Source organism: Thermobia domestica, chromosome 8 (assembly GCF_964235325.1).
Source record: "Thermobia domestica chromosome 8, izTheDome1.hap1.1, whole genome shotgun sequence".
NCBI classification, from domain to species: Eukaryota; Metazoa; Arthropoda; class Insecta; order Zygentoma; family Lepismatidae; genus Thermobia; species Thermobia domestica.
In genome coordinates, this window is record NC_137461.1 from 226,331,463 (window position 1) to 226,357,689 (window position 26,227).

The following is a 26,227-nucleotide window of genomic DNA, read 5'->3' on the forward strand; positions in this document are numbered from 1 at the left end:
TATTAATTATGCATTTTTATTACGTGTTTTTCTCTGTAATCAATTGTCAGAAATATTTTTGTAAAAAAGTATATGATTCTTTACACATTTCTCATTGACATAAAATAATAATACACGTCAATATCGTGACAGATATTAAATTATTATTAATGGAAAATGGAAAAGTGCATTGCTGATACTACTGAATTCCGTATGAGGAACAAACTTTCAGTTTTGAGCACTATTTTTGTGAAAAATACTTTATTTATTCCTATATATTGCATATCAGGCAAATCCCTATATATTTGTCTTTTGATTGGTACCACAGTTTTGGATATAGACATATGCATTTCAAAGTAAAACATGAAACAATTTCGTAATATGTAAAATGCCACCCTCTTGGTTTGTGAGGTGGCGCCTCCCACTTCAGGCGACGTTTTTTTTCGGAACTTCTTGCAGTCTGGATAAGTCTTGACAGAGTTACCAACGCACAGTTTTATTCAGCTAGTGTTTTAGAAATGGGTCGTACGCGGCGATGTCCTTCCAGAAGTAGGAAGAGAAATAAGCATTCTAAGGCTATTCGTTTATCTTGGATAAAAAGGCGTAAAATAGAAGATAGCTCCAAGTGTGACACTTCTGTTTGTGTATCTTTGGAAGAAACAAGTGGAAGTTCTATGGAGGTTCCAATTGCAAGGGATGAATCAAATGATAAAGAAAGGTGAGATTTATTTTACTTTCCATCTTGATTATTAATTACTTTGAACCAACATAAAATGATTCTTTTATAAAATTGTTATCATTCTATCTAAATGTATACAGGGAAAGAACATTGTAAATCCAGTTTTATTGATTTTATACCAAAACTCATTTTTGCAGTCTGACTGAGCGTGTTCTTTACGCATATAGCTGCTTTTAACATCCAATTTACAGAGGAATGATCAAAATTTTTTACCACTTTGAGTAGTCCAAAACATCGTGTGCAACGCATACTTTTACGGTTGGGTGCAATCTCAAAATCGAAGAAAAAAAATGTACTTACCATGTTCTTTCCCTGTACCCTTCACATGTTTCACTAATCTTTTAGTGGATTATTATAATATTGCTAGGTGTATTATTTTTTTAAAATACAATTACGTGAATCATTTGCGTGTTTAATTTTATACAGCGATACATATAATAATAGTATTATGCGCAATGTTATATATGAAGGGCTTGGAACAATATGCCACATTTTAAAAAAAATCACTATTTTTAGGACCTTGCATATCTTACGACCTGCAGTAGTCGATTTGGCTTTAAAGAAGTGGGGGAACACTCTCTATGTATTAATATAAAATGCTCTAATACATTGAATAACAAAATTATTTTGTAAGATTCCGGGGTAAGGCGTTCCAGAACGAAATAAAGTAGGGGAACGGATATTTGATTTTCTGGTAAATGGAGAACGACGTTCTCCGTATTTCCTCCAAATCGACCACTGATAACCCGTTGATCTTGACAAGTTTGCAAAAATCGAAATTAGGATCAGTAGATATAGTAAGTATTCTTGTTTAAATTACTTTTTTATGATGCAATGGCAAATTTCACTTTTCTCTCGGATCATAAATATATATTAGTTTAGAGTCCCTTGTCAGCAGCGAGGCTATATGAAACATGGACCTACTGGTTAACATGGAATCCGAACCACAATCGTTCTATGCTCTCCCTTCGGGACTCGAACCCAGGACCCCTTGCAGAGAAGCGCACGTGCTAGCCACTAGACCAGCGACATATATATATATATATATATATATATATATATATATATATATATATATATATATATATATATATATATATTGCATCTTATGTCTGAATATTATGTGTTTGTATATGTAGGTATTTTAGGAAATGTATTCTACCTTATTTATTAAGTGTTTACTTTTATTGGTTCAATAATATATATACCCTAATACACTTGCCATCTTCTTTGATACTGTTTAGAATTCACCTGAATTAGATGCTTTACAAAAACTTGTTATAATATACAGCTAAAATAAAAAATAGGAATTAATTTAACTGACAACATATAGAATTACAATAAGGATTAAACGATTATTTTACTTTAGGACTATTAATATTTCAGACTTGAAGAAATGTACTTTACTCGACTCATTCTATCACACATTTTATAATGGTTTACTGCTAAAATATGTACACTTCGAGGAAAATCACCTGCTAAATTGTTCATTGTAACTGAAGGTTTAGAGGAAAAAGTAATTATATATATATATATATATATATATATATATATATATATATATACAGTGGCGGATCCAGGATATGATCAAGGGAGGGGCTAAACCATAATTTGTCGTTTTATCCAGTGTAAAGCAGAATTGAAGCCCATTTTATCCAATGTAAACCTGAGCGTCAAGGGGGGGGCTATAGCCCCTTAGCCTCCCTTTGGATCCACCCTTGTATATATATATATATATATATATATATATATATATATATATATATATATATATATATATATATATACATTGTTCACTAACTTAAAAGGCTTTTTTTTCGTGTGATTTATTTCTCTCATTTAATTTCAACAATACATATTTTCTTTATGTATCGAAATGTTACTTTAAAAAAAAGTCTGAAATTCAAACTTTAAATCTATACGTAATTTATTAGTGGAAAGCTATTTAAAAAATCATGCTTAATTTACAGATTATTCCTACTAAATAATTTTTAGAAATCCTTGGTCAACTCACACCTGAAGGGGACTCAGCCTCCTACAACATTCAGTTGTTTGTTTACATCAAAGATTCCGGCAGCGTGATTTTCGCCCTCAACTTTTTTTTTTTTTTTTCGTCGTGGCTTTTGCTCCATATGATTTTCCACTCTTGGTTATTCCCCGAAAAGTCATGAAACCGAGTCTAAAATTGCACTGTTTTAATCTATCTAAATTGCAAACCAAAGAACAAAACCAGTTTCACATTTGAACTTCATATAAAAGTTACTTTTTTGGTTTTAATTTTCGAGCGACAATAGGAGGTAATATAATAGTCATAGAGAAGAAAATCTAATTCAAATGTTTAAAAAGATAAACACATTTCGCAGTCCTACATACAGGAAAAAAGTAATTTTTGACCATCTGTCCTTCAATTATTCACCCTATTCATATAAGCCATATCGTTCAACATATAAGCACTAAATTTCTATAAATTTCATTTTCATTTCTATAATTTATTATTATTATTATTATTATTATTATTATTATTATTATTATTATTATTATTATTATTATTATTATTATTATTATTATTATATGTCATTTCAGCTCTGACACTGAGTCTCTACCATCTCTTGTAGTGGAGCCCGAAACAGAGATTGTTAGTCGCAATGACTTTCCAAATGGCTACCGAATTGTAAATTTGGGCCACATTCTCAAGTGGTCCATAAAGCTCCAAGAAAACCACAGAAAGATATGTGTCTTAGGAAAAATGGATTTTCATAGAGAGAGACGTTCAGGACTAGTGTCTTACCTCTATTTCAAGTGCCGCGTGTGCAAACGCGAAGTATGTCACTCTACAGAGGAGGAACAACAGTCGAAAAGATCTGTAATCAATACTGCAGCTGTTTGGGGTACTGTTTCCATTGGAAGTGGGTATTCTCATCTAGAGGAATTTCTCAGTATTATGGATATCCCATGTATGAGCTTCAAACTTTTCAACAAGATTGAACAAGATCTGGAACCGGTAAGTAATAATTGACAAATCCGTTTGATCTTAAAAAAAAAAAAAAAAAAACTGACAAATATACTTTCCTACTTATCAACAATATCACAAGTGGCTAATATAATAGTTGTATTGATATAGTTCTGTATAGAAGATTTTATCATAATAGCACTTGCGGAATGAAAGTAATCTTAGTTACAAGCAGGCCCGCAACCAGCCATAGAAGTCTGGGGGTGCCATAAACATGTTAGGGGGGCCCAAGTCTTAAAATAATTGTTACAAATATATAAATTCATGATTTTTTGTGTTAATATAGTATATGATGCATTGAGATCTGCGAGCCATGAAAAATTTAGGGAGGTCTGGCCCCTTGCCCCCTTCTAGTTGCTGACCTGGTTACAAGGGCAACGTAGTAGTTTCAATTGCCAAAAATGTGGAAAATTCGAAAACGTAAATTAATCGTTAAAAAAAGAAAAAGAAAAAACACATAAAGCACATAAATCGGTGATTTCAGCTTTGATAGCGATCAAATATGACGGATTTATAATAAATTACTTTTGCTTTTGAGAAAATCTTTTTTTTTTCTGCACCGCGACTAAGAAAGACGGTAATGATGAAATAAGCGATAATGGTGGAATGAAGGAAGTGGAAGGAAATTAGAGAACTCCAAAGAAAACACTTACGCGGTGTTTGTCCACCATAAAGTCCACATTGGTGGGACCGAGATCGAAGCAGGGTCCGTTCCACCACTGAACTAACGCGATCTCATAAGAAAAAATATATAAATGGGTCTCCCAAGCGGCTAATTTTGAATTGTAAATAAATTAATGACAAATAAATTTATCACCACTTCATATTGAACGGGGGAGTCTGAAAGAAAGCATGAATTCGCCGCCTAACTGCGAATATTTGAGTCGTGGTGGATGGTAGAGCGTTCACCTGGTACGTGGGTTTCCTGATTTGATCCCATCTCGCGCCAAACGGACAGATATCATTGCGTGGGTTTACTTGGGGGTTCTTTTCTTTCGTCCACTTTCTTCATTCAACCATTTCATTCATTATCATCATCAGCGTCTCCTTCAGGATCGGTGCATAAATTTCATATCTAAATGCGAATGCAGGATAAATTTGGGTTAAACAAAATGGGGTCAACATGGGCAGCTGTTGAAGGGTGGGGTGTAGTAAGATTTTTGAACTCACCACATTTTTAATTTTGCAATTTCAACTCAAAATAATGGAAAAAAGATGTTATAAATGGTTCAATAATATATTAACAAGCAAATTTTATTACAATTAACGTACGTAGTTAAAATCTACTTATTTTCAATCGCTGACTCCATTGGAGAAAATGATAAAATAACTTTAATCACAAGGAAATTGAGCGAGCGAGACCTTGATGTGAGGAGTTCGGCGCTTTATATATATATATATATATATATATATATATATATATATATATATATATAAAGCCAGTATATGCATCTGACCCACAAAACCGGGTTCCTAATGGTTAAAATACTAACCTAACCTATCTATTTGGAGAAGTATCAAAGTTGAGACTTTGATTTAGGGGTTTTTGATTACGTTTTCGGAGTTTGCACCACTCTGCGACCCAAGCGTAGTCTCGCTATGATCCTCAGCTTCCGTAACCCGCCATATAACGAATTGTGGATCACACTCGTTTTGCTGCTCTCGTGGAATTTTCATATTGATGTTGTCAAGAATACTTTATGGTGTGTGTGATGAGATGGTTGCGCACCGGAGCCATACGAGACTTTAATCTGTAAATTAACGTGAAATCCAAACCATTGATCTTTCACGAAATATTACCCGAATCTCCCACACAGCAAGCGAGAACGCTATTTGGCCACAAGGAAATAGTTTTAGAAACCTTTCTGCAACAAATCCTCCGGTATTTCGACTGTAATTCAGCACTCTTGCAGGGGTGCGGGGCCGTAGGCTAACCAAACATTGATGATTTTATGTTTATGAGATGCGAGATCGGAGAGTGAGCATATGTGGGATTCAAGAGGTGAAGCCTCAGTCGCTATCTACATTTTATACAAAGTAAAATTCAAACTGATATTTTCTGAACGCTGCTAGTATTTGCAATGTATACCAGACAAAGCATGCAGAGACAAATAATAACTATTTATCCGTATAGTTTCTGCACAATCATAGAGAAACTGAGTCACATTCTCGATGACTAGGGAAATTTATCTTGTTCGTTATTGATATCACTCAAAGTAGAAAGTAAATGGGTAATGAGATTTGTAATGAATCAAAATTAGAACAAAATAACGATATGCCATGTTTTCTAAAACAATGTATATCTTTTATAGGTGTGGACAGATTCTCTTTGGAGTCAGATGAAAGAAGCTGGAGAGGAAGAAAGAAGATTAGCAATTGAAAAGGGCCATGTAGATCCAGATGGTATACCATGGATAACTGTATACGTGGACGGAGGGTGGAGCAAAAGAAGTTATGGACATGGATACAATGCAGCTTCTGGAGTGGTGAGTATAATTATACAAATTTAATGACTTATATAGGAAGGAATTAAAAACTAAACCATATAGAAGTCAAAATAAAAAATTAGGACAATACATAGGATTTGTGACGTAGAGTACCACTAAGGAATGATTTTTGGAAATGCGACAGGGATAGAATGAAAATGGTGTCTGAAATATTTTAATAAAATGGAATTATTTCCGAATCTCGTGACGTTAGATACTTTAAATTTGATATTTGCATTTCTCATTGAAAATCATTTGACATGTTTTTAGCGTTTTGTGATGTTTTAATTAGATGGGACGAAGAGGAGGGAAGAAAAGGAAAATGGCGAAAGGGAAAGGAAAATAGGAAGGGGAGAAAAGGAAAATGCAATGGGAGTTGCAATTCGTATCTTGCCAATATCTCGGAAACTCTGACGGTTAGAAACATAGAATTTCGTATTTGGACTTTTCATTTAAAATAATGTAGCACGTATTTCAGTGCCTTTTTTTTAATATGGCCCAGAAGGGAAGAAAAATGGACGTGGATTATAATTACTATAATAAGATGTTCACTCCGGGTTAGAGACTTGAAATTTGGTATTGGGATTTCCCATTTAAAATAAATTAACACATGTTTCAGCATTTTTTGATATTTTAGTGAAAGTAGAAGAAAAGAGCTACATTGTAATTCTTATAATAAGATGTCGATATCTTGGAATCTTTGAAGGTTAGGAACATGGATGTGGTATTTATACTTTTCAATGAAGATTATTAGATACTTATTAAGCGTTTTTATGTACACCGGTGTATATCCTAGAAGGAAAGAAAAGAGGCGGGAAGAAAAGATGTTCAAATCTCGGAACCCCGGCATGTTAGAGACATGAAACTTGGAATTTGAACAAAAATTCGGGAAATGTGCAGGTGTATGATATGAAGAGCAAATGTAGGGGATCTGAGCAGTAGCGTAACTAAAGGCTTGGGGGCCCTCCCGCAGACAGCGTGGAGTGAGCCCCCTTCCCTACTTCCCACTTCACGATTTCGGGGCCCCTGATGGCTTGAGGCCCCCCGCAATACAGGGTCTACGGGGCCCTTATTTACGCCCCTGGATCTGAGGGCGAAGCCCCCGCGTACTGAACCTGACTCAACCTGCAAACCTGGGTTGGAGCTAATCCTTTGACAACTTCAACTGAAATACAATATGCTTGCAGGATTATGAGGTACGATGCCATAGGTCGAGTAAACGCCTAATGAGATGCGAGGCCGTACACGGAGCGATTTTCCGGATCTGAAATGAAATTCGGTGTGCTTGCAAGTTTATCAGATGCAAGGCCGTTGGCCGATCAAAAGGGATAAGGGAGGTTGTGGGCGAAGCCCCAAATGAAATTAAATATGGTTCTAGGTTCATGAACTGAGAGGCCGTAAACCGAGCAAACTAGGAGATCTAGGGGTGAAGCCGACGAATATTTTGTCTATATATTCAACTAACCACATTCTTTTTAAAATAATGTTTGTAAGTTGTAATTTCACCCTACCAATCATTGTGAAGATGGGAAATGAATTGTTTTGTTTGCTATCCACGTTCTATTTGGGGTGACCCTCCCTGCTGGTCTAATGGCTATTATGCGCGACTTTGGTGAACGGGATCCCGTGTTCGATTCCCAGTGGGAGTGCATTGAACGATAATCTTCGGATTTCAGGAGTTGTATATCTACGTCTCATGTAGCCTCGCTGCTCAAAGGAACGCTAAACATAAAATCAAAAGTTCAACTTGGCATTCTTTTATGAGCACAAGTAATATAATTTTTGTTAGTATACATTCTGTGGAGATTGGAAACACCTTCCGCCAACAACAGGCTTTCAATAGTTTCCGCTTCCACTCCTGGCTGTGTGAATTTTTCGCGAAATACGTATGTTCATATGAAACACCCAAATAAGCTCCGAAACATTCCTGAAAGCTTTCACAGATGAATGGATATTATTTTTCTTCTGAAGCAGAAATAGTCTTTTGTGAAGGTCACTGCAAATAGGGGTGGGGGTTTATTGACCACGAAAGAGAAGATTGAAGAGCTGTTCCCATTTGCAGCCTTCCTTCTGCGAACTCGATATTATCTCATTGCCAGAAGCAACAGCTGAAGTGAAGGGATGAAATTTTATAACCACAATACCTTTTCCTTTTCCAGTACATTGTTTGTACTAGCAGATTTACAATTTAGACTAGCGGCAATTATCTTAGCCAAGATTCCAAACACCTCCTTCCCCAACTGGGATAGGTGGGAAAAAAAAAAAGACAATCTCTTGTTTCTGACCCTGCCGGCACGAACTATTTTTATACTCTTACATCTCGACCGTTACAATAGCTGTCATATTCCATCGTCTAGTTTATTCCAGGAATTACAATCTTACTCCTAGCAGGTCACTTACAATAATACGTACAACATACAGTACTACACATTATACGCCGCGTTCCCTGTTTCCATTGTGATAAACAGCCCGAAAGATTTCAGAGTAGTGGCACACACACAAAACTTGCGTAGGGATATGTACAGTTCGTCGGTAATCATTCGAGAAAGTGAAAGAGCAGTTAGAAACGTCCATTCGCAATATTTGAAGTACCGCTGTTCTATTCAATTTAGCAGAAAGCCTGCTCTGTTTCTTGTGCAGAGGTACAGGAAAGAACAACGCTACATATGTTCCCTTCGCACAAAAAAAAAAAAAAAAAAAAAAAAAAAAGGCGAGAGAGAGAGAATCCAGTTTCATTGCGATTTTATGGTCAACTTCCTGGCCTGAGCTTTGTCTGCTGAAGCGGTTAAAATCCAAAGAGAAAAGTGTCATTTATAATAACATAAATGTTCAATCTGTGGTCAAAAATAGGCCGGTTTTCAATATTCAATAAATATTTGACATCCTGAAACAAATGAAATTTCAATACTTTATAAATATTATTTCACGATTCCTTGCTCTTAGGGATGTTTTTCCATTTTACCATTGATTTTTAGTTATTTTTTTATTTACTAAGTTTTCCACATTTATTTTTCTGTCATAAACCTTTTGCATGAAACGAACAGTGTAAGCATGAAAAAAAGTTTGTAGTAAGGAACATAATATATTACGGGGAAAGGGTATCATGATTTTACAGAGGCTTACGAGAGGCATCCCAAGTAAAGCATCCCAATACAATTAAAGTAAATAAAAACTACAACACAACTACAGAAAGAACTGAAAAAGCACCAGCAGAACAAGAAAACTTCCAGTCTTGTGGTTGCATGCTGCTTTACCCTATAGATCATTATAAAAGTATTCATGTACTCTGTGTCTAGTCTGGCATATGTTCCATAGAACGATTGTGGACTGAGTGAATATGCAACCGCAATGCTGCCTTTTCAGAACCTCCTATTATTATTATTATTATTATTATTATTATTATTATTAGTAGTAGTAGTAGTAGTAGTAGTAGTAGTAGTAGTAGTAGTAGTGGTAGTAGTAGTAGTAGTAGTAGTAGTAGTAGTAGTAGTAGTAGTATTTTAAATACCGTGATCTCAGCCTGTTTCAATATATTTCCGCATCTTTTCATATAATGTATAAAACGAACCTTTCACATGACGCACTGTCAACAATGGATGGATCCAAATCTTTCTAGTACTGCTTTGTTTCCTTTTTCTTCGCCGTACGTACATCAAGGCAAGGAGATGTCGTTTGTTTATTGCTGGACTCATGTTCTATTTTTCACGTTCAAATTCTAACTACTTCTTGGCACCGGCATTACCGGGATGTGTGGGCAAAGCAGCGCCGGATCCGGTTTTGCCGGCCGCGTGTGCAAAGCATCCTCGGTTCCGGTTCCGGCATTGTCGGTACTGGGCCAGCATTGCCGTGGACGTGTGCAAACGCTCTAAGGTCTACACTGTGTTTTGTTAAAATTGAATACGTTTTACGTTTTATCGTGCATAATGTTGCTAATACTTAAATTTTACTTACATTGTTGTATATATTATCTTTTCCAGGCATGTATTATTGGTCAAGAAACTAACAAGCTATTATTTTTGGGAGTGAGAAACAAATATTGTTCAGTGTGCGCTGCAGCGTCATCAAGAAATAAAAAACCAAGCGACCATCGATGCTACCGCAACTGGTCATCCTCATCTTCGTCGATGGAAGCTGACATAATCGTAGAAGGCTTTTGCAAGAGCCAAGAAATGCATACGCTTCGCTACAAACGATTTGTGGCAGATGGCGACTCCAGCGTTCACTCCAGGATAATCGAAAAGGTGTCGTATGGACGTCAAGTCACGAAAGTTGAATGCGCAAATCATTGTGTGCGGAATTATACATGTGCGCTCCACAAGCTGCGTATGCAAAATAGTTTTCCCTTGCAAGCCAGAACAATTTTGCGAGATAGAATTCCACGTCTAACCGCTGCTGCTCGGGGAGCTATATCCTATAATGCAAAACAGAAGTGTTCAGTGCAGGATCTTAGAGATGACCTGCGAAATGGTCCATCGCACGTATTTGGGAACCACGAGAAGTGCAAACAGTACTTTTGTACAAAGAAAGAAGATAGAAACTTAGTTCCAGATTTAGAAAAGGCCGGATTGTATTACCACATTATGGCTGCTGTAGACCAGTTAATAAGAAAGGCAGACCGATTAGTTCCAAACGAAACAACTAATCGGGTTGAGCTGTATATGAGCCTTCTGTCAAAGTTCAATGCTGGTAAGAGGCTTAATTTGACAAATCGCGGTGCCTTCCAGCGCCGATGCTATGTTACAGGACTATCATATAACAAAAAAGCAACATGGCACCGTAGTCCTTGGAAATCTGTGATAGAAAATAATCCTGGAATGTATTTCAGGAGATTTATGAACAAGAGAAGCCGCAAGCGTTCTCACTCCCGTTCACGACGAGTAAGAAGAAAATTAGAACTTCCACCAGAAAAGGACAGAGATTATGGGCCGAACGCGGATAAACCACCGCTGTCTTCGACTTCGCTTCAATCAGCCTGTGAAGCCGAGCTCAAAACATACGACGTAAGTTTTCATTTCTTAAACCATATTAAATTATTTGATTTTTTTTTAAAGTTTACTTTAAGTTCGTTTTATCATTTATTTTATACCTTTAATAGCACTGAAAGTTGAAACAATATTTTTGGAATATTTATTTTATACTCAATATTGAAATTGCATTATTGTTTGATTTCTAATACTTATAAAATAGTAAAAAGGCCTATTTCTTACCGCCCATTGCATGTTTATTGAATACTGAAATTATGTTACTATGAATACTTATTCAAAAAAACAAACAAAATAATAATAATAATAAAGCATAAATATTTTTTTTCTTAAATATCCATTGAATAACAAGCATAAAAAGTGTAAATATTTCATATTAGTGATTCAATGAATGTTTGAAAAGTAATGTTTAAAAAAATTTATGCTATACTATTTTTTTTATTTTTTTTATGAATTTTTGGTTTAATAAATACTCATGTAATATAATTTTAATATTCAATAAATACGCAATGGGCGGTCAAAAATAGGCCTTTTTAAAAATTCTATAAATTCAAAACAATGAAATTTTAATATTTTATAAACTGTTTTCAACAAATGATTCACCGTTTCAAGAAAGAATAATAGGCCCACTTATTTCTCTCTACTAAAACTAGAACTGGTACAAATTTATATTACTTCAGGTTTCAATTGAATTTTTGTGGAGCCAAAATTATAATTGCGCATAAATCAAAAACGGAAGTAGATAGCGAATAGCAGCTTTCGTTAACTGATTTAGCATCTTACTATGTCAATCCTTTTTAAGCCAAAACTGGAAGTGGTAGGTATTTACTACTACTTCCGGCTAAACTTGATTTTTATAAGCCAAAACGGTAAGAGATATCGAAAAGTGGTTTCCGGGAATCGATTCAATCTCGAATTTGTTTGATTTTGCTTTGAATTTGCATAGTTTGTAAGTCTGCCATAGTTTCACACTGTGAAACGAAACTAACTTATTATTATTATTATTATTATTATTATTATTATTATTATTATTATTATTATTATTATTATTATTATTATTATTATTATTATTATTATTATTATATATTATACAGCTCATATGTATATTTATACAAGATGCTAGCAAGATCAAAATTAGAGTTCGGTGTAGTTATTTGGAATAGTATAGGTATAACGTTGGCAAACAAACTTGAATCAGTACAAAAATGTTTTATTAGGTTACTCTGCTATAAAATGAATAGAGATTACTACTCACGTAGTTATGAATACTGGTGTAAATTTTGGGGATTGCAGGCATTGAGCGACAGGAGAAAAGTTATTGAAAGAGATTTTATTAAGAAATTACTAGACAATAGCTATCGTAGTGAATATTGCTTGCATAATATAGGTATAAGGGTACCAATGTATAATACAAGAAATATATCAACATTAGTTCCGTTGAATCCGAAATCTGTAATTTTAATAAGACTGACCAATTCTTTTAATTTAGTTTAATTTATTTTTATCAGTATAAACGCATGAATTTTAGAGCTTGACAAATATTATTTTTACTATTTATGACGACTATTTTGATACTAAAAAAAATGGTGTTAATTTGACAAGGAATTATTAATCCGATATTATTTTATCATTATGTTTTTATTGTTTCAGTATATAGCTTACATTGTATGTAATATGTGTTTATATTGTCTGATAAAGTGCTGTATTTTTGCCGTTAGGCTGTTCATGGCACAGAAATAAACATTATTATTATTATTATTATTATTATTATTATTATTATTATTATTATTATTATTATTATTATTATTATTATTATTATTATTAGGTTACAACAGAACAGAGAACAAATATAGAAGTTTCTTCTAGAGGAGGACAGCACGGTAACTTAGTTTACGAGGAGCAGCGTCGTAACAGACTAACAGCGTCTATGTTTGGTAGGGTAATTACGCGTAAAGATAACACCGCCTGTCATTCATTGGTAAAGGATGTACTTTACAAAAGAAATGTATGTACACCAGCCATGGAATATGGGAGGAATTATGAACATGTGGCTCTCCGAAGGCTTGCGGCTGAGAAAGGCTGGACAATACAAAAGAGAGGACTGTACATAGATCTCACACACGGATTTTTGGCCGCTAGTCCTGATGGTAAGAACATTTTTTCATTAGTAAATCTTTCCGAATGAAAATTATTTTTATTTATTTTCTGTATACAACCATCTCGTACTTAGAAACCTGCCCCATACTTTTCATGTCGGAAATAGATGAGATAAAGCCTACTATCAATTTACTTCACTTCAATGCGTGGACATGGGAGAACTAAGAACCTATAGATATAGGTTATTTACTCTAAAGTATTTTGTGTACTTTCAGTATCGATTCCAGTATTGGATTCAACAGTAGCCCATATGAACAAATACAATTTACCTGACATGTATTTATTAATATTATCTACTATAGTCGGTTCAAAGAAAAAATGAGAAATGTTGCTTTTGTTGAAAATTTTTTCCAAATATAATGTGCGTTTTACTTCTTTTAAAAAATCGAATGTTATTTTTTCTATATAAAATTGAATAATTAAGTACAATAAATTTTGAATTCACAACGCGGTCGCTCCTTCGCCATTATAACCCTGACCAAAGGTTTTTCCTGTTTGATGGGCTATCGTCCTATCCTATAAAATTTCTGGTGGATTTTGTTCTCTGAAGTTTTGTTCGTAATTTCGTTTTTTATGGCTCCGTTTCTTTGTAAATTTTTGATATTGATATTTAAAAAGTTTGGGAAAGCAAAAATTACTGCTTTCATAATAAAAACTAGAAGCAAAAGTTACAGCTGCTGTAAAATATTCGTAATTCTGATTTCCGTTTATTCGTAGCCGACTGAGGGGCCTGTAAGTAGCAGTATATGTGCAATGCGAAAAAATGATAACGAATTTATTTAGGGAGGGCCTTGAGCCCAATAGCTCCCCTAAATATGTCCCTGGAAGGAACAGTTAGGTGGCCTAACTTACGCCTTTCAGAAAATGTTAACCAGTTTACTATTCCTGTTTATCATGACTGTTTTCCAGAGGTTCCCAACCGTATTTACCCGGCGCCTTCCTTCGTAAATATTGTTTTTCCTGAATAAACTTCAACGTTTACAAGGCGATTTTTATAATACGCGTAGTTATACTTATACAACAAATAATTTAGTATTCCATTCTTCAATAACACACATTGACTTACGTATGTGATTGTGTGCAAACGTTCACACCCAGTTCTCGTACCAATATGACTTCAAATAGTTATGATTTTGGAACTGCAAGGGAAAGATATTGCCCATAATTTGTAATTCACGAGAGTTTAATTTGATTGAAGATTTGCAGTTTGCCTTTAGTTATGTCTTTTCTCCTGAACCAGTGTCGAACAAATTTTACTTTTTGACTAAATTTGAAATAGGGAGGATACTAATTTTTCATATGCAACACCTTAATCGTCACAAAGTAATAATTAATATTATAATTGGTATTATCTGCATATTTACAGGGTATGTAGTTGAAGAGAATGCACTAGTGGAAGTCAAGTGCGTTCCTTCCCTTAGGAACAAAGATATTCAAGAAGAAATAAGAAAGAGGAAAGGGACATTTTTCTTACTTGTCCAGCCGGATGGAAGCTTGAAACTAAAACAAAATAGTGATTACTACTACCAAATTCAGGGACAGCTGAACATTGCCGAACTAAATAAATGCTATTTGGTAGTGTATATTGACGACAAAACACCTCTGTATATTGAAAAGGTAGTAAGGAATGAAGATTTATGGAAGAATATTATGCTTCCTAAACTCTGTCGTTTTTTTAAACAATGCATGCTACCAGAGATTGTCGATCCGTTAATCCCACGTGGAATGAAATGTAGAGATCCCGACTACATAGTGAAAGCCCAGGAGGAAATCCAGAGAAGAAAGGAAAGCAAAGAAAATAGTACAAATAAAAAAGGGAAAAAGTGAGAAAGGCAAAATATGTTTTACATGTTTGGAACGACCTATTCTCAAACATTACTATTTGTAATTCCAACAAGTATTCTTCTTCTTCTTTATATTATTATTATTTGTATCCCTATATTGTGCTGTTTTGTTGTTACAGTAAATGTAAACATTATTTTTTTTATCAATATCGTCAGTGTGTGTTCAATATATGTATTTATGTTGTCATTATTATTATTATTATTATTATTATTATTATTATTATTATTATTATTATTATTATTATTATTATTATTATTATTATTATTATTATTATTATTATTTTGAAATGTTGCTTTAATAATTTAGTTCTCGTAATATTTTGGACATTTTTAAAAGCAAGATAACGCACTAAGTAAAGAACTGTAGCGACTAAAGACTCCAAAGTTTAAAAAAAGGGTAGTGGTTCTACAGATAGTTACAAAGTCACGTGGCATTCTAATAAATCCATAAAATATATAGCTACATATAGCCATTACAAACAACAAACACTTGCAACCTTGATTGATTTTGGAACATACCATAGCGGGTTTGATGCTATTCTCGTTGGCTTTGCTCTTTCTAGCGTCCACCTGCATAGAACAGTCCTGCTTTACGTACAACATAATTAATAATTTTCAAGACAAATGTGTTTAAAATAATAATAATAATAATGTTAGTAATAACGTTCTGAAAACGTAATAGATTTCGTGGAACAAAATTGTCAATTGTATATTTAGGTAGGAACACGTAAGCGTGTTTGCACACGATACCGTCAAAATCGGTGGAAGCCCCGACAATATCGTTGCCGGTGATGAGCGAAGTAAGGGACACACAATGTATATTCTGCACTGTTTTTCTAAAACTCTTCTCCATATATGAAAAGAAATAAAAAGAATAATAATAATCGGGAAAATTATTTTTTAAAACAAAGGATTACAATTATTTTAAAATATTTGCGTTTTGGGGGCGTGGGAATCTAACTTTCTAGGATCTTTTCTATAATGCAAAAAGATGAAGTTATATATATATGTAAGTGTATATGTAAATAGAAAGTCATATAGGTGAAAAACAAGTGTCAGTGATTATTAGTATTAGTGACAGCAAAAGCATACAGTGTAGTGTAGTGTTAAGAATATTAGTTTTGGTGCACAAGTGTTAGTGTGGTAAACACAGGTGAAAACCATTAGTGCAGTGAAAGAAATAGGTGAATACCAAATAAATATATTTAAATATATATATATATATATATATATATATATATATATATATATATATATAAAACATGTGGGCGAAAAAACCTAAACACACAGGGAAAACCTGCAAGAAACAAGAAGAAGCCTAAGGTAAAAAGAAGAAGAAGCCAAAAGGTAAAAACATAAATACGCAGAGAACACAGATACCAAACACACATACAGAAATACACAATAAACAAGCAAACTAGATTCAAACTTTTTTCCTAAATTTTTAGTTTTTTTTTGTTGTTGTTGTTTTGTTTCGTTTTTGTAAATTTTCCATTTTTTGGTCTCTTTTCCTTCCCCATCCTTTCCCTCCCAAATTTTCCTACTTTTTTTCTTTTTTCACTTATGGAAATAAAGAAAAAAAACTACCATAGAAATCATTCGCAGTAATGATAACTCGTCGGTTTTCGAATGCTCTAGGTAACCGACTAAGAGTAACTCGACTGAGCGAATGTAAAAAAAAAAAAAAAAAAAAAAAAAAGCAAAAGCAAACAGCCCTCTGAACATGCAGTGATTTTTCCCCAAGATGTCACATGCGTTGTCCCTACCTTCCAAATTCAAATTCACATTCTGTCGATTGGATACAATTTGAACAAGGCAATATGGGATGGAATCAGTTCCCTTCTAATCTCGGAAGGAGGTTCTGAAAAATGTGGTCTTTACTTAAAAGTTAAGAGAAATTAAATGAATATATTTGCTCCAAGAAATCGTTGGCCTCCACAAAAATAACAAAACACATGACCTGTCGTCGGTCTTGTTTCAAGCATTCACCGTCGTTCCCAATACCACCAATTACAACAGCGAACCTGGGATTAATACTGCTCATTTGTAGCCGCAATTGACATAAAAGAAAGGAGCGATTGATTTCGATAAATACTTAGCAGCTAGCATTTTCGCCGATCCCAAGCTAGTACTAGTAGTAGTTTCTCCTCAACCTACCGAACACACACACACACACACACACACACACACACACACAAAAGGGCGGGGTAAAAATAAACATTTTTCTTTGCTGTTTCATTTTCTTTTAGGTAAAAAAATAAAATTGAAGAAAATTTTTAACAGGAATGGGTAGAAAACAAGTCAGGAAAGACTTGTAGCGTATGAGCATGTCACAGCAATCTTTGCTCATTTTGATACAGCCGTCACTTCGAAAATATTTCCTTAGTAGTGTTTAACCCTTTAGGGGATTTATAGTACGAATCAGTACCATGGAGTAGTGTTGTATTTAAACGCTTGAACACGTATTGAACCCGGTTCTTTTTATTGTTCAAGTCAAGCATGGATCAAAGAACACCCCAGATTCGTTTTGCAACCGGATGGTAAAGTTGGCGGTGCCAAGGAGGGGCAGGAGTGTGACTTTTTTTTTTTTTTTTTAGGAAAATTTCAAAAAAGTTCGCACCTTAATTTTCAAGATATCAAAATTAAAATTTTGCATGCGGATTGTGTGCATCTTTAATTATTTCTCATTTCTTTTGAGATTCCTATCTGAACCCGGACCCAAGGGGCGCAAATATTCCGAGAGGTTGGTTTTTCAGAAAAAAGTCCGGTTATTACCGAACTTTCGGATTCATGTGTACGATACAGACATGTGGGTGGTACTGTTGGAAAGGACACGTAATACTGAAGAAAATGAAGTTTGAACCATAATCCTAGGCCAAATAGTAATGTTATATGAATTTTTAGAATATATGTATATACAGGGTAGCCCAAAAGTAGGAATACAGTCTAGTGTACTGATTGACTTATGACATTATATATAATTTACTTATTATTATCCAGACAGGATTTACTTATGCTAGTTTATTTGATTTATTTTCACTTATACGTTAAAGTGGAAATAGAACGAAGCAAATAACCTCACTATCTTAATAAACGGTCATATTTAATCAATGCAGGGTTGTATACCTACTTTTGGGCCATCCTGTATATCTATAAATGGATCACCTTCAGATTTTCAAAAAAAAAAATCTGTTCTTTGTTTTCAAGATATCGAACTGAAATTTTGCACACGTACTGTGTACATAACAGCATATTTTTCAAGAAATTTTCAGATCCCTACGTGAACCCAGGCCGGCCAGAGTTCCGAGGTGGGTGACTCTTCGAAAAAGAAACGATATCCCGGTTCAGATGCAGATACGGACATGTGATGGTAGCGTTTGAAAGAGCGCGTAATACGAAGAAAATGGCGTTTGAACCATGATGCTAGGCCAAGTAAATAATGACGCAGTAAATTTTTGTATATATATATATATATATATATATATATATATATATAAATGGGCCCAAACATTTTGAAAAAAAATCGAAAAAGCTCCCGGTTTTCCACCCTTTTCTCGTTTCTGGTGTATAATACGGACAAGCGAGTGCTACCGTAGGAAAAGATGATGCTCTATTCTGAAAAAAAAAAAAGTACGAACGATCCTACGATAAATAGTAAGGAAGCAGTGACTGTTTCAGTGAAAGTCTAAATTTACCTCACGAAGTGGAAATCCCAAAAGGTTTAAACTTTCTTTGTGGATTGACTAATTAAGAGTTCCTTCGCAATTTGCAAGATGTTAGAAAATTAGTTAAAAAGGAAAAGAGACAATAGCTGTGTAAATTCCATTGACGAAAATGTGAAAAAATACATCGGGAAATAGTGAAGAAAAATCCAAAAGAACACGTTAATTTGCCAGCTACTTCAGAGAAAGTATATTTATTTATTTATTTCACATTATAACGGTTGTTATTACATCTCCGGCTTGATGATGATGTCATATGGATAACGTCCTTCTCGGCATTGGATAGGAGAGTACTTGGGGCCTGTTAGGTACTATTCCAACATTTGCCTGGTGTGAATGAAGAAAAACCTCTCTTGGGATAGCTGACCTGCAAAATCTTTTTCACACATTCTTGACCGATTTATTATTATTATTATTATTATTATTATTATTATTATTATTATTATTATTATTATTATTATTATTATTATTATTATTATTACGAGGGTCATTCAATAAGTAAAGAGACAAAGTCTATATTTTTAACACTAATCATTTTTGTTTTTTTTGTTTCAGGGTTGTTAGCTGGCAACCTTGGGATATGCTCTGATCTGCTGTTTCGTAATTTTATGTCAACATAACTTCAAAAATATCAATTCATCATTTCAAGTCCTCTAGAAGATTGCACCTTAGAAGAACAGCGCTCAATCATTAGGTTTTTAGTCGCAGAAGGTGTAAAACCAAGTGAATTTTTTTCTAGAATGTTGAGACAGTACGGTAACAGTTGTATGAACCGTGCGAATGTGTACAAGTGGGTTGATCGGTTTAAAAGTGGCCGAACAAGGTGATGAACCCCGATATGGACGTCCAGTGGAAGTTTCTGGTTCTTCGTTGGAATCGAGGATTGACGGACTTATTCGTGATAACAGAAGAATTACTGTTGAAATGATAGCTGAGGAAGTTAAAGTAAGTGTTGGAACTGTTCACAATGTCATTAGGAACATTTTAAAGTACAGAAAAACGTGTGCCAGATGGGTTCCCAGACGGTGCAAAGGTGGCTTCGGGGTAAATCGAAAGATTTCTTCGCCAAGGGAATTAGGAAGCTGCAAGAAAGATGGGACAAATGCATAACTGTAAAGGGTGATTATATTAAAAAATAGCCTTAGTTTTGAAAGATTAAAATAAATCTTTATTGAGCTATAGCAATTTGTCTCTTTACTTATTGAATGTCCCTCGTATTATTATTATTATTATTATTATTATTATTATTATTATTATTATTATTATTATTATTATTATTATTATTATTATTGGAATCATTTGCGTGAATGGCCCCAGGGTCAAATTTCGCTGGAAATAACTGTTCGAGTAATTCTACTCTTAAAAAATCGAGCCAGCCATCCTTACTGGTCCAACTAAACACAATTTGGGAGAGAGAGAGGTTATAAGCTGTAGGACGGACAAACTACAGATTGAGGGCGATTAATTTCTTCTTGGTTATGGCCCTGATTATTACAGCAGCCAGTAGGCTGTGGCTCGCGACCGATCTACAATGTTAAAATTCAAAATTCAATCTTAAATTACTCCAAATGTACTCAACATTTTAACTCAAACGAGATATGTATACATTAAATACATCCTTTGAAAGTGTCATAGTGATAGATAGGGCCAAAGGAATGAGCAACATGGCGGAAACAACATTGGTCAAAGTCATTGTTTTCTTCTTATAGTTATCAGTCATACAAGTACAGCCACTTCTACAGCCTGATCTAGTTAACGCTGAGAGCTAAATAAGGTCTTACATTAATCTATAACATTATAGGTAATCTTTTTCTTAGTCTCTGGTTGATAGGTTAAGTGGTTCGGTAGCTGCTCTCAAAAACATAGCTCTCCATTCAGACTTCTCTTGTTACTTCATATACATATCCTGCTTATTATGCAACCGATACGCGCAGAGAGCCAGTGTGAGTTCCGTATAAGCAAGGATATTTCATAACTTTCTTATGAACGTTGAACTTTAAATCTTAATAGTGCAAAGACCAATAGTATTGAAACACCCGATGTATATATATATAATATGTGTGTGTGTGACAAGGGATGGAGCGTATATTCACCTAAAAAATTAGCATTACATCACTGTATATATTGTATATATACACGGTGTTCCAGAAGTCCCCTAACATAGGGTAAATATTATCGGTTTTTCAACAAAATGTAAGAGGGGAAACCGTCACCAAATATGATGTTTTCCATCCAAAAGTGAAGGAATTTTTAAATCGGACTACTATTTGGGCTGTACACTCTTTATGCGTCCAATAATGAAAATTCAACCTTGCCATTTATCTGGATCAACAACATAAGTGAATGAAGTTACTGTCTTTTACGCTAACGTGTCGATGGTCAGCCTCCATTGAAAACACCATTCACCATACTGTTACAAAATTTATTCACCTCCTGACCCGCCCTTCCCTCCTCCAGTCCCTCTATTAATGGAAACGTTGCATTTTCATTTAACATTATGCACATAAAGACTACAGCCCAAACGGCTAGTCCGATTTAAAATATTCCTTCACTTTAGATTGAAAACATATTTGGAGACCGGTTCCCCTCTTACATTTTGTTGATAATAACAGAGTTACGCTATGTCAAGGAAGTTTTGAGACGCACTGTATTTAAATGGCTAGGGTAAATTACCCAGTTATGGGCCCGGAGGAAGTTAAAAAAAATATGTATTTCACACATTGTATCACTAAATTTTGTGAGTTTCTTTATTTCATGAACAAATAAATTTTTCCTGAAAGGAAGTCTATTTAGACATAGTAAAATCAGAATGTATTTATTTATTTATCTTTTAATGAGAACCCGAAAATGAGTAGTTGTTGGTACTTACCAAATAGTCATTTTGCGCTTTATATTTAACTTATATGTTAGTCCTACAAATGTACACATTTGCGTGCGGAATGAAATGGATATTTCTCCCACTTTTTTTTTTTTTTTTTTTTTTTTTTTTTTTTTTTGCTAAAGATCATGAAGAAATAAACCAATTTTTAGATTTCATCAAATGTTTTGGTAAGGAGTAACTTTGTTATACATGGTGTTTTAGAACAAGACCGGCAACGTTTGAGAGGTGATTCCTAACACCAAAATAAGACAAAAAATTATTGATCAGCCTATGGTCAAAAGTGCATAGTTTGGGAGTTACAGGCTGCTGAAAACGTGATAAAATTAACTTAAAAGGTCCATTGCTACACTGCTTTGAGACTGATCGGAGTTGGGTCAATACATCTTTTAGGAATTAATATGCGTTCTATCTAAATATCTATGTTTCAGAATTCCCCGGTACTTGCGCAACAGTTTTTACAGGGGCAGTTTGAAAGTACTTCAAACCTTTTGAGTACTGTTCAGCTGCTTCTCCAAAAATTCTTGTGCAAATTCCGGGAGGTTCTGAAACATGGATATTTGGATAGAACACGTGTTAGTTTCTAAGTGATGTTTTGGCCCGACTCCAATCGGTCCCATAGTAGTGGAGGGATTGACTTTTAATTTATTTTTTCACGTTTTCGGCAACTTGTAACTCCAAAACTGTGCACTTTTGACCGTAGGTTGGTATATAATTTTTATTTTGGTCACCTCCGAAACGTTGTCAGTGTTGTTTTAAAACATCCTGTAAAATAGGGCCAGGGGTGGATCCAGGACGGACTTCGGAGGTGGCGAGAGGGGAACAGTCGGGTTTGTGGCGGTAAAATATTCCACTGGCGATCTGTAGTTGGTACAAATTGCTACTTAGGTACACTGTTCATGGTGTGGGATTTCCCTGAATTCATTGATAAATAGTACTATATACATCTAAAAAAAATATTTACCTTCACTTACTCGGACACAGACGCGCAGTCAGAATTTTTTGTATTGAGAGGTGTCCAGTACTACAAGACAGTGCTTGTATGTAATATTGAAACGATTCTGCACTTGAAAAAAATATACTTATTTAAAATTTTACCAAACTTCCCTATGATAGAATTAGATTTTTTTTAAATTAGGATTTATAGTACAGATGAAGTGTAAAATCAAATTATGAGAATACACCAACAATTTATCTGCTAAGGAATTGTGGTTTTATTACGGAAGTGTACGGAATCTTTTGAATTATTGTTTTTGAGGGTCTGGTGTAAGCGGAGTAACCCGTGGGTGCGCTCGTGCTCAGAAATAAGCTTAGTGGCTAAGGCATAAAATTCTACAAGGCAGTTAGTGACCAGTTGGGATAATCTTTTTTAAATTAAAAATCAAGAAAATCAGTATTTTTTTTATTTTAACGCTTTACTCTTATTCCATGGTGGCTGCAGGAGATCTACTACCTTTAGTGGTATCTGAACATTTTTTTATTGTTCTACTGTACCCTATCTCTTATCGGAATTGAACCCTGGATAGCGAGCTCCGAAGGCAAGTGTGCTAGATACTAGACAAAGTAGAAGACCTTAAAATCAAATTAATCTCTAGTAGACTGTTACCTTGAATAGTATCAAATTAATATCTCTAGAACTGCTTTATATCCTTGTGCCAAGCAAAGGGGTTTATGTACACTCATGCCCAAAATTATTGTCGCATATCTATAACTGTTTTCTTGTAAGAATATAATTTGATAATGATTTTGCAGGTTGCTTTTAATACTGATACTATGTGTATAATCGGGAAATGTATGTTTGTGGCAAATTTCAAAGGAAAAGAATTATAAATACGAAAATTATAATTAGTAAAATAAAATGTTGCTAAATGGACAAGGCAATATTATTTTCGTTTTATTGTACCTATTTACTGCTCTTTTGACATGAAATTTGCCACATATAGTCTATGTCTTTGCCACATGTCATTTGAAATTTGCCACATACACACATACTAACATTGTAAGAAATACTGGGCGGATTCGTTATCAAATTTTATTTCTAGAACAACATATTTATAGACATGCGACAATAATTTTGGACATGAGTGTACATTAGAAATCCTAATTTTTGATACCGTTCAGGAACGTAACTAGAGTTCTGATTTTGGGAAGCCATATTAGCAAATGGGCTCCTTCATACAAATAACGTTAAATAAATATTTGGAGGGCTAAGTCAACTTTTAGGAGGTACGTGGGGCCCCATGTTCTCTCCTAGCTACGTTCCTGGCACCGTTGTAAGCATGCGACGAATGTACAATTTTTAACAGTATGACATAAATGCACATTCTTTACGGTTTAACGAAGCGATCAACATAAAATATGTGCAACATTTCCATTAGAACAATAAATAACGCAAAAACACTGAAAGCATATTCCTTAACCTATTGCCTAGAATCGAGTAGAAAACTTGAATATCATGAAAGCCTTTCACTTAAACGCGAATTTTTTACAATAAATTAAAAAAAAATAAACAGACGCCACTTGGAAATGTCATCGACGAAAGACAGGGGAAAAAGTAGATAACGCCGATATTGCCACTTAATATAATAAATCTGAAAAAATCTAAAAAAATCTAAAAAAAAAACTGGTCTGTGCCAATTTCAGGTTGATTTACCCTGTATTTTCCTGAAACGAAACGAAACCATTTGGTATGTTGGGATGGAAACACCCTACTTTACATTGAGAAGCTAGTTCCAACTGAGCTCACTACAAACGCTTGAAGCGACCTACGCAGGTGACCTCTGTTGACACTGATACAAACTACGTAGTGGATCCCCCGGCTTTAATGGAGGGAAAAGTGGCAAGAAGCGGGAGTACCCTGAGAGAAGCTACGGATACGATCTTGTCCACCGCAAACTTATTTGGCCGGGGATCGAAACAATAAGTACCCCACGCACCAAAGTAAGCGGTCTACCATTAGCCACCGCGCCCAACAAGAACAAGAAAATTGGAAGTTACTAGGAAACATTTTAAGAAGCAATATCTTTCAATGGTAAAGACCACTGCCCGATGATCGTCTTTTAATAACTTCATGAGGAAAAAGCATTGATGAGTCCCTCTCCTATATTGTCTTTTCAAAACCACATACTTTATCCGGATATTATCCTTTATTCGTCATCCGCATGTAATCAGTTATCCGAATGTTCTATTATCCAGATATTATCCGTTATCTTAATTTTATAAATTATCGGGATAAATCCATTATTCGGACATTATCCGACATCCGGATAACATCCGTTATCCGGATCTTATCCGTCATCCGTTATCCATCATGCGGATAGTATCCGTTATCTATATTATCCGTCATTCGCTATCCGGATATTATCCGTCATCCATTATCCTGATATTATCCGTTATCCGTCATCCGTTTTGTTGTCCTTCAACCGGATATTGCAAATCCGGATAAGTTCCTATCCGATATCAGTATAAAAATTATCCAGAGGTTACAAACCTTAATCACCATCGCAGGAGCATACACGAGCTAAATATCTTCAAAGTCTGCTACACAAGAGCGGGGGCGGATCCAGTGGGCGATCAGGCGATTGCCTCCCAGAAAGGGAATATTTGTTATTTCATATATAAATAAAACCCATTCCAGAGTTTGGAGCTCTTAAAAGTAGCTCTAAATAGGAGTATTACCAACCACCGAGCCCCCAGAAGTCCATCATAGATCCACCTCTGGACGAGAGAATGGGAAACACTTATTATTCACATTCAGTTTGCGCATCTCAACAAATAAACAATATGTTCTTTCACTTCTGCATTCTACTACTACATTCTACTGAACTGTAACGCCGTTTATGTTTAAAAATAATTATTCATTTTTCAATAATTGTCAATGTTTATAAGTTCAGTAATTCACCATGAATAGAGTCAACTAGAAGTGTTTTTGTAACGAAGAAATAACAACGTGAACTGTGAAATATCTTCTCACAAACTGTCGAGAGTTGAGAGTCGACAAACTTTGCTCTTTCGTTTACCGATTACCTCACAACCGCGGTAGCCAGAATTAGCCCAGGATAGGGGACTTATATTAAGAAAATGAAAATCTTAGGAAAATGCAGAAGTCTTTTAGTCTGAGAGAAAAAAGGAATGAAATCTCTAATTTCTAGTTCTGTTAGTCTTGTAGCTCTTAGTCCGTACCAAAGTACTGATAGAAATATGGCCAATGAATTATGACTATTTTGTAGAACATTTCACTTTAATATCACAGGAAATTCATGTTCCGGCTTGCTTGGTTGTGAAAAGTTATAGAGTGTGTTGTGTACTATGTAAAGTATGTGTACTGTCGCTGATTTGTGATAACAACCAGAAACAGAAGTATAAGGTAAATTGCAGTAATAGTTTTCTGTTAATTTTTATATTCAAGGGGAGACCGAAAACCTACTTTT

The 26,227-nt window shown here is 34.6% G+C and overlaps 2 protein-coding genes across 2 annotated transcripts; both read left to right on the top strand.

Moving 5' to 3' along the window:
* The first annotated feature begins 178 nt into the window (after positions 1 to 178).
* Positions 179 to 11,315, top strand: LOC145692483 (uncharacterized). Its single transcript, XM_081767791.1, has 5 exons — positions 179 to 697; positions 3,302 to 3,719; positions 6,041 to 6,214; positions 10,192 to 11,214; positions 11,310 to 11,315. The coding sequence occupies exons 1-5, from the start codon at positions 498 to 500 to the stop codon at positions 11,313 to 11,315; spliced, it is 1,821 nt and encodes a 606-aa protein (XP_081623917.1). The 5' UTR covers positions 179 to 497.
* A 1,835-nt stretch (positions 11,316 to 13,150) lies between these two features.
* On the top strand, positions 13,151 to 15,349 carry LOC145691951 (uncharacterized). Its single transcript, XM_081767251.1, has 2 exons — positions 13,151 to 13,343; positions 14,720 to 15,349. The coding sequence occupies exons 1-2, from the start codon at positions 13,217 to 13,219 to the stop codon at positions 15,178 to 15,180; spliced, it is 588 nt and encodes a 195-aa protein (XP_081623377.1). The 5' UTR covers positions 13,151 to 13,216; the 3' UTR covers positions 15,181 to 15,349.
* The last annotated feature ends 10,878 nt before the right edge of the window (positions 15,350 to 26,227 follow it).